The 10,431-nt window shown below is 31.4% G+C and overlaps 1 protein-coding gene across 2 annotated transcripts in view; it reads right to left on the reverse strand.

The window, feature by feature from the left end:
• Window positions 1–3,762, reverse strand: part of LOC139513021 (reversion-inducing cysteine-rich protein with Kazal motifs-like) — a 66,192-nt gene extending 62,430 nt beyond the window's left edge. Inside the window, exons 1-2 of one of the 2 annotated variants that reach the window (XM_071301085.1) lie at window positions 3,563–3,762; window positions 3,137–3,192 (exon numbers count right to left, since the gene is read on the reverse strand). In XM_071301085.1, coding sequence (XP_071157186.1) covers window positions 3,137–3,192; window positions 3,563–3,635 — 129 coding nt within the window. In that variant the 5' untranslated portion in view covers window positions 3,636–3,762. The remainder of the gene's footprint in view (window positions 1–3,136; window positions 3,193–3,562) is intronic. The other variant, XM_071301086.1, reaches the window with a different exon arrangement.
• Between the last annotated feature and the right edge of the window lie 6,669 nt (window positions 3,763–10,431).

Raw genomic sequence — 10,431 nt, forward strand, 5'->3', positions numbered from 1 at the left:
AACTGCTTTAAACCATATCTGTACTGAATCAAATTATTTATGAGATTTTAAAATTTATTGAAATTTTATGGTATCTGAATATGTAATAGTTGAATTTGATACTTGGGTGTTTTTAATGTAGAGAAAATTGAGATTTATTTTCATTTTCTTTTAGAGAGTTCGACATAACAATTTATCTAATAAATATTTAGATCAGATTTTCACTGAACAATACCACTTGCAATCTGCAAATCTTCTGATTTACACAATAGCTTTATTGGCCCAAAAAATTCCTTTTTCTTAATGTATATATATATATATATAATGAGGTTACTTTTTTCTAAAAAATGAGGGTACTCTTCATATGGCCTTCCAAATACCGTTTCGATCCCTAACATCACTGAAGAGACATTTATTGTCGAAATCCGGATCTGGTGTACTAAAAAAATATTGACACTGTATGCTTGTGGCATAACATCGTGGCCACAATTTGAATTTTTTTCTGTTTATTATTTAAAATTATATTAAGATCCATTTTGTTACATATTGTGATCAATTTTATTTGGCAATCGCCAATGGCAGTCAGTAGGGTTAAAGAACATCAGTTGTTCGACCTGTTTGTCAAATGCGTTTTGTTTAAATATACTTTTTCACTTTTTTGGTCTTTTGGAAAATGTTGTTTGTGCTATTTTTAGACCCTTCTACAACGAAATTTGTTTTACATGCAATTGAGGTATTTATCCAACGCAATCATAGGTTTGAACGTAGTTTTCAAATTAGACTCGTTTATATTTTTTCGTTTGGGCTTGTATCATATTTTCCCTCCAGTTTAAATGATCTGTTCATCCTACATGTTTATTGACTCTTAAAATTCAAGGGCCTATCTAAAAATGAGGGCACTTTTTCTAAAAAATGAGGGTACTCTTTATATGGCCTTCCAAATACAGTTTCTATCCCTACCATTATTTAAGAGACATTTATTGTCGAAATCCGGATCTGGTGTACTAAAAAAATATTGACATCGTATGTTTGTGGCATAAAATCGTGGCCACAATTTAATTTTTTTCTGTTTAGTATTAAATTTATATTAAGATCCATTTTGTTACATCTTGTGATCAATTTTATTTGGCAATCGCCAATGGCAGTCAGCAGGATTAAAAAACATCAGTTGTTCGACCTATTTGTCAAATGCGTTTTGTTTAAATATACTTTTTCACTTTTTTGGTCTTTTGAAAAATGTTGTTTGTGCTGTTTTTAGACCCTTCTACAACGAAATTTGTTTTACATGCACACGTATAAAAATTACTGTTTTTATCCAACGCAATCATAGGTTTGAACCTAGTTTTCAATTTAGACTCGTATATATTTTTTTATTTGGGCTTGTATCATATTTTCCCTCCAGTTTATATGATCCGTTCATCCTATAGACTTTTAAAATTCAAGAGTCTATCTAACAATGAGGGTACTTTTTCTAAAAAATGAGGGTACATGTACTCTTTATATGGCATTTTCTCTGGCTACAAACTCTAAAAAAACAGGCTAATGAGTATGAATGTGTTTCTTTGTTTCTACAAATTTCATCATTTTAGACAGGTTTATCTCCACCCCATGTTTATGTTTGTGAGCTGTCTTAATATATAAATATATATTGTTTTGTCATTATAACTCATTTATTATTTTATATATTAACCAGAAGTCAATCCAAAATGCAAGCATAAAACAAAATTAGATGCACATTTGATCTTCAAATTGCTACTATAAACATGAAGAAAATAGAAATATTTTTGAATGAGATTGTAGAACTGATTAACACATGGATGAAAACCAATTGTAATTCATCTTTCTGTCATATCAACAGATAAGGAAACAACTTATTAAATCAAAACTCATGCTAATGGAAAAAGCTATATTCATATTTAATAAAACAATAAGAATTTTTGGCAATGAATCAATTTCACAATCTCAAATGGTCTTTTATATCTCCCATTTTTTACTTTTATTATGTTAAGCTTTCGGCGAATTATGACATACAATTTTACTGTCTTCGATAAGCTGTTGTACATTAAAGATTTGATCAAGTCTATTACAAAATGCATTATGCCTTAGGTGCATATGCAAAAGATTATGAAAATGCCAAGCTATTATCTTATTGCCTTACTAGTGTCAGGCATAATCTTTAGTTTTTATCAACTTGTACAAAAAAATGTTGTAAGAAAGAAAATTCTTTTTGAAATTTTTTTAATGCATAATTCACATGATGTATGCAATTTACAGTAGAAAATACAGAAAGTGGTCAAACCTTCTCATCTCATATCTCAAATTTCCTTTATTAATTATCTAAACCAAAAATTGTGTATGGACCCAACCTGGAGTCTTTAATGCATACACCTTTCATAGTACAATGTATGATTACTTGAATAAAATAATCATTTTAATTCTGAGAACAATGACCTCTACTTTTATTTATATCAATATATTGTTAGAAGTGCAGTCTATTGACATTAAAACAGAGATAGGATAAAAAAAAAATACTTATTGTGGTAGTTGTAACTTTCAATTTAAAATTTAAAAAAAAGGATAAATTCAAATTGAAAATTATATTTATAAAAATCTATATCTAATCTTCAACCAAGAAACAATGCATACATCATTAGATATACAATTTATTCTTGATTTCTTTTACATTGTTTAAACAATTTATTCTGATTTTTTTACATTGTTTAAACAATATATTTTGATTTTTTTACATTGTTTTTAAGATTTATGTAAATTTTTAATTGATTTATTAGGGCACTTTATATTTGACAAATCTTAAAACAACAATAAATGTTAAATGCTCCATTTAAATTAATTTTTAAATGGTCTAGCATATGCATATGAACAGCAATAAAAAATGCATAAAAGTGTAGAAATCATGTTTAAATTCAGTCTTTCTTAAATTCTGACACAACTGATAACATCACCAAATATGTGACAAAATTTTAAAGGTTTCTCCATTCATAGTGCAATAACACACACACATATAAATATATAAATTTATAAAATCTTCATTTTATATGTTTATCGAATAAAAAACAAGCTTGAAGTTTTGTACATGAAGCTGTTACTATGAAAACAAAAGTTCCTCTTGATATATTGAATGCATCAAAACATTTACCTGCTTGCATGCGCGTTTGCATCCCTCCTCTTTCACTGTATCACAGCAGGAAAATGCTGAAAACAAAGATAAAGTTGAAATAATTTATATATTCTTTTATTGAATTATCTTTGTAAGCTTTGCCAGACGGCTCTGCTACTGTAACTTACACCGCGTGAGATGAAAGTGTATTGCACGTGAAAATGTCAACTTCAAAGAAGAAAGTGTGTAATTCATCTATTAATCTAGTTTAATCAGTTTGCAGTTTATATATTAGATTATTTAATCAAAAGACTGAATTATTAATACCTAAACGACAAACAGACGACAAAAGGTCCATTCAAAACGTATTTATAAACATACAAGTTCGATTAAATACACTAGAGCCAACAGAATTATGTGTATTCAGTATTGTATTCATACCATAAGATATTTAACACTACTTACCAAGAGACTGTGAATTGTGAACGACTAAAAATATAAAAACACAAAACAAAATCATGTTGGTAAATCCGAACATCTTTCCCCAACGTAATTCATGATTAAACTGAAAATATCTTAAATCCACTTGCACGTTGTGTGCATTTACCGACGACGTTAAAATCTACAACAATGGGCTGTTCTGTTCAACTCCCGCGTCAAAGGTCAAACGTAAAAATAGCACAAAAATCAATAGCACAGGTCGCTATATAATATTAAAATTTTCTATCGCTGATAAATTGAGTCTTAATTAGTGGATTTATTGGACATGAGAAAGATAATATTGAAAAAAATATTTGTGGTTGCTATTGGCATATAAAAATGTTGTTTACAAAAGTAAAGTTTGCTGGAGTTGATCTACACAAGGCGTTTTAAAAATATTTCGCTGTCAATCAAAGTTTAAAGAATAAATAAATATAAACACAGTACGTTAGTAAAAATATGAGGCACACACGAGAATAGTCTTGATCCTTAATCAGTGGTGTATTTATGTTGCATGCATCTGACACGATTTTGATAAAGTTTAAACAGGCGAGCTAGGACAAAGTTCTGAGGTGGTTTGGACCCACTTATGTCGGAACAGTCGTGTTTCAAAATTTGACGTTGGGTCCGGGGTTTTCAAAATCCGAGATAAGCCCCTATAGTTGTCAAGGCAACTAAGGGTGCAACTATTTAACTACAGGGAGGGCCGGGTTATGTGTGTCATATATATTTTTTTTCACTTTTAATTTAATCTAATTTCTTTTTTTAATTTAACATTGAAAGGTATTGGTGGCCCTCTGCTGTTAATGTTTTTTATTTGGTCGGGTTGTTGTCTCTTTGACACATTCCCCATTTCCATTCTCAATTTTATTGGGGAAATCCGGATTCAGAATATTTTTGTTGTCATCTGCTCTACAACATTTTTTTTTTATTAAGATAGAGGATCAAAATATTTGTTTAAGGACAAACCATACCCACCCCTTTTGAAGTTAAATGGTCGTTCCCTAACAGATGCGGATAAAAAGGGAACCAAGGTACCCGGTCCCCTCTTTTGCAGCCAGTGAACCCCCTTCAGTATGAAAAATTCTGGATCAGCCATAGACTCTGTAGTATTTCGTTGGGATATACTAGTTCAACTACGAAGTAATAAGTACTACAGGCGCTTGGGTACAAGATTTGGATAAACACAATTTCATTGTTTGCACTGAATCTGAGACTGCATAGTCTCAGACTGAATATTAAATTTTCTGTTTTATACCACATACTAAACACAACTGAGCTTGGCTTGTCTTGTTTTTGATGAATTTGCAGTGCCACTCTGAAAACGTCCCTTCATGATTTTACTAACCATGCGTACATAAAAAATCAACGTAACGTATTAAACTACGGATGTTTTCAACGTGGGTAAGTAAAAAAGAAAACTTCATTTTCTGTGCAAACAAGGGGAAAATATCCAAATCCTGTACCCAAGCGCCTGTGATACCGGTAACTATCATTTGATTAATCTAATTACGTATTTTCAGGTTCCATGCTGATCTAATACCGTCTGTACACCGGCATGTTTGGCTATGCATTTTGCGGAAGGGGTGAGTGTTCGTGGAAAAGAGTGTTGCCTATAATCATTATTGCCATATGCTAATAAACATTCGAAAACGTGAACATGCAGTCTTGCCAGAGGTTGAGATGTTTTAATGTCATCACGAAGGACAATTATTGTGCGGCGAAGCTTCTCGGTGCCTAGCATAGAAATAAATGGATTTCATATTTTTTTCTTTATCACTAACATAAATAAGATGCATGTCTCCGGATACTCCATAGAGCCTGAATCTCACACTTTGCAATAATACCCCTAATTACTGTAGATTTCACATGCAATACTGGTAGAGTACCATTCCTCTAATGTTTTGTTTTATTTAGACATAAGAAAGAAGTTTCATCGGAAACAAGTTGCAACAACGTCGAACAAATGAAGCAACATTTGCCATACAAATAACAAATGAAAGTTTCAAACAGCTGCAGTCATATATAAAGTTATAGCTGAACTTGGAGCATCTAGCGATGTAGATTAAGCGCTGGAGATCTAAAGTCAAGCGCTAGAGTTGTCAAATCCAGCTGATTTTTGTAATTATCTTTAATATTGCAGTACATATAGAGAAAGTGTAAAAGTCTAAAATGTTTGAAGCTACGTAGGATCTACAAATAAGTCAATGACAAACACATTTTTTTGTTTATATCTCAAAAACAGCATTTAGAACAAGAGTGCAAGAGAGTTAAAGTCATAAATGGGCCATAATATTCTACCTGTTATGAAATTTATGAAATTTTTAGACAATTTCGACAACCCATTGTTTGGTTACTGTTGGAAATAGTTCGTATTGTTATGCGTTTACTTTTCTACATTGGTTATAAGGTATAGGGGGAGGGTTGAGATCTCACAAACATGTTTAACCCCGCCGCATTTTTGCGCCTGTCCCAAGTCAGGAGCCTCTGGCCTTTGTTAGTCTTGTATTATTTTAATTTTAGTTTCTTGTGTACAATTTGGAAATTAGTATGGCGTTCATTATCACTGGACTAGTATATATTTGTTTAGGGGCCAGCTGAAGGACGCCTCCGGGTGCGGGAATTTCTCGCTACATTGAAGACCTGTTGGTGACCCTCTGCTGTTGTTTTTTATTTGGTCGGGTTGTTGTCTCTTTGACACATTCCCCATTTCCATTCTCAATTTCAATTTTATAAAATTTTACTGTGGTTATATTTTTAATACTACAGTAGATAGAGAGAAAGTTAGCTAAGTAAGATCTACAAATAAGTCAACATGACCAAAACAGTCAACATGACCCCTTAAGGAGTTATTGCCCTTGTAACGTTTTTTTTAACTTGTTTATGACAGTCTAAATATTTTTTTTTAAATCTGAAACTACTTGGCCAAATACTTAAAAACTTTAATCGGATGTTCCTTAGGGTTTCTAGCTTGTAGATTGTATTCGGGGATTTGATTACTTCAAAAACATGGCGAAAGTTTCTAAAAATAAAACACAGGTGTCAAGTGAAACTTTTGGCTTTCATCTCAAAAACCTTTGTAATAAGAATTAAAAAGAAGGTATCTTATCCTATAATTTCCCGTTCCAAAAATATAAACAATGCCCGTGCACTTCATGATTATTTCAGAGTTTAGTTGATATCGTTTACTTTATCTTATTGGAATAGAAATGATATTGATGCAGTTATTTCCCATTCGTGCTTGATTTGTAAACCTACAATTTTGTAATATTTATCCAACCTGATAATAAAACTTGGCTACATTTATCACTATATATGTGTATTATGACTCTGCTTTCCAACCAACATGGCCGACATTGCTAAAAAAAAAAAACATTTGGCAAAAATGCAAGTTTTATCTTTTATCATGAAACCGCTATGGATATAGAAAATCTGGCAAAATCAGAAATATTCAGAATGATGAGACCATCTACTATCTTTTTCTTTTTATAAAACCCGTCAGGGCTTATAGGAGTTATTGCCCTATTTTCAAAACTGTTAGACATCGTCTTTTAGTAGTTAATGCCTTTAAATGACAAATTTTACCATTCTTTTTTATATTTTTGCCTTATATCTTGAAAATTATAGGTACAGAGAAATGTTAGCAAATAAAAATCAACAAGACATGATCTACAAATAGTTTGACATTGCCGCAATCTTCAGGTGACTCCTTGTATATAAGTTATTGTCCATTAATGACAATTTTTATTTTTTTGTGTGTGTGTGTGTTTGCAAAATTACACTTGATGAAGAGAAACTTTAAATAGTAAAAATGGCAAAAGTGATCCACAATACAAAATCAACAAATTAGTTTGGTCGACTCTTGATAAAAGTTATTGCTCCTTAATGACAATTTTTACCCTTTTTATTTTACGTTTTGCATATAAAATTAAAAACTACAATAGATAGATAGAAATAGAAATCGCAAAAATGTCATCAAATCACTACTCTTAATACCAGCACAATAATGTTAACTCTGCCGGGATTCGTACTCATGCTATTGGGATATCGAGATAACACCGCCTTCACTCTGCCCATCGCTCTAGACCACTCGACCACCTCGACTGAACTAAATTATCAGCTCTTGGTGGCCTAATGTTACCTTTCCTCGTCAGTAGAATCTAGAGTTGTAACTCAGTATATGATAATTATATATAAGGCATGGTTTAGTCTTAGATGCAGGCTTAAGTAGCTGTTATTTGCTTTGAACTATAGCTGTCAGTTACTGCAAGTACTCTCAGATCTGTACTTAATGTCTTTTTATTGTTGTGATTTATAAGTACCCACCCACGTCCACTCTGTGATTTTGTTAGATGTATTTCTATTTGTATCCATCTAATGAGATAAGCCTTTTTCAACAGATTTGTATAGTTCGTTTTTACGTTATACTATTACACGATTGTCTCTGGTTAAAAGAAGGGGGGTCCCGCTAACATGTTTGACCCCGCTACATTCTGTATGTATGTGCCTGTTCCAAGTCAGGAGTCTTTAATTTAGTGTTGTCGTTTGTTGCTGTGTTTCATATTTGTTTACTTTTTTGTACATTTTTTTGTTCATTAGTTAGGCCGTTTGAAATGTTTCACATTTGTGATTTCGGGGTCTTTTATAGCTGCATAACTATGCGATATTGTTGAAGGCCGTACGATGACCTATAGCTTTTAACGTCTGTGGCATTTGGTCTCTTGTGAAGAGTTTTCTCATTGGGAATCATGCCACATCTTCTTTTTTATATGACGATGGAATTGATTGGAGATTAGCTAAACATTTAGCGTAAAGAATAACTCATATAAGTATAAATATTAGCACAACGATATTACTATAACATGATAATACATGAAGATGATGATATAACATTGTGGTGACAAATATTTTGAATTAACAAATAGCCTTAGTCAGTGTAAATGACTTTAACAAAGGTAAAGTGGATTTCATCTCTTCGAAAGTTTGACGGACGCGACACATGCATACTCAAGAACTCTGTGAGTGATTGTAGTAAGTCATTTTTTAACATTTGTTTTGTTGATAACATTAACTTTTGATACATTTTTAATACGGAACTCAAAAACCTATATTGTAGGAGAATTGTTGAGTGTATGGGTTCCTTCAAAGCTGTAATTCATTTAGAATATTCCCCACGGATAAACTGTGTAAATGACGAGAGTCTTCCGTGAAAGACCTTATAGAGACGTTTGTGGAAACGTTCTTTTAAGTCCATAGATGATACATTTGCAATGTGAGAGTAGTTCTGAAAAATAGATCAATTATTACTTCCAAGTTTAAAAAAAAAATAATTCTTTTTAACTGAATGTGACAACAAGAAATTCAAACCAACATTTTATTTCAAAATCCGATAGAAATACTGTTTTTTGTCTATCTTTGATCCTTTTTGATCTTTTTTTTTTATCACACAGACAGCAGAAATCTTTTCGCAAGACTAAAAAATGTTATTCAATTTTTTTTTGTAAAGTAGTTTCTTCTTACAACACTATTAACGCTTTAAAGCTGAAATCAAAGCTTCTTAAGTACAAAGAATATGGCTTAATCTCAGTATAGGATGCGTTTCAAATTAAGTATTACAATAGTGTTGAATCGTGATAGAATTAATGATTGAGTTAGAAAAAACTGCAGGATGAATCCAGTATCACTTTATGATAAAATATGTCAACATCTACTGCATGATGAATCCAATAATTTTATGACAAATATATCTTACTGCAAAACGAATCAAATTTAGTTATATGACAAAATATGTCACTATTTATGTGAATGGTGAATCCAACATTACTATATGGCAAACATGTCTCCTTCTTCTGCAGTATAACTCATTTATTTTTATTTAGCCAATGTTGTGCAATACATGTGTACGGTGACAAATTACCTTTAGTTGTCCGTTGTTATTTTGTGATTTACATGTTGAAATGTATTATATATTAGTCATTTATGTATTTCTCTGTCCTGAATGTTATACTCTGTATTCCTATCACGTAATATTGTCATTCTAGCGGTATTTTTAACATTTTTATATAAGCGGGAGGTTTTGCTAGATATAAAAACAGGTTCAACTCGCCGTTTGTTTTCCTAAAATTTTAAGTACCAGGTAAGGTATATAGCAGTAATCATTTATTAGTCCGTTTCTATGTATGTTAACGTTTGTTTTTGAAGCCAGTTAGTGTTTCTGTTGTTCCTTTTATTCTATCATAGTTGATGTGTTTGCCTCTGCTTTGGTTTGTGACCCGGATTTTTTTCAGTTAATTCGATTTATGACTCCTGAAAAGCGGCATACTTCTAGTAGCTATATTTGTCACTATCTACTGCAATTTCCAATATCAATTATTCGTAAACAAAAAGTGTCACCATCTATTGAATCCAATATTAATATAGGATAAATACATGTCACCATCTACTACAGGATTAATTAAAAACCTTTACATGACGAAATATGTCACCATCTACTGCAGGACAAATCCAGTATTATATTATATAACACAGAATCATATTATATAACAAATGATGTCACCATCTACTGCAGAACGAATCCAGTTTTATATTATATAACAAATGATGTCACCATCTACTCAGTGCAGGACGAATCCAGTATTATATTATATAACAAATGATGTCACCATCTACTGCAGGACGAATCAATCCAGTATTATATTATATAACAAATGATGTCACCATCTACAATAGGATGAATCAATAATCACTTTATGACAAAATATGCCACCATATACTGTAATATGAATCCAATATTATAATATTTATACCATATACCATATACTGTAATATGAATCCAATATTATAATATTTATATA

The sequence above is a fragment of the Mytilus edulis genome, chromosome 2 (assembly GCF_963676685.1).
Source record: "Mytilus edulis chromosome 2, xbMytEdul2.2, whole genome shotgun sequence".
Classification (NCBI taxonomy): Eukaryota; Metazoa; Mollusca; class Bivalvia; order Mytilida; family Mytilidae; genus Mytilus; species Mytilus edulis.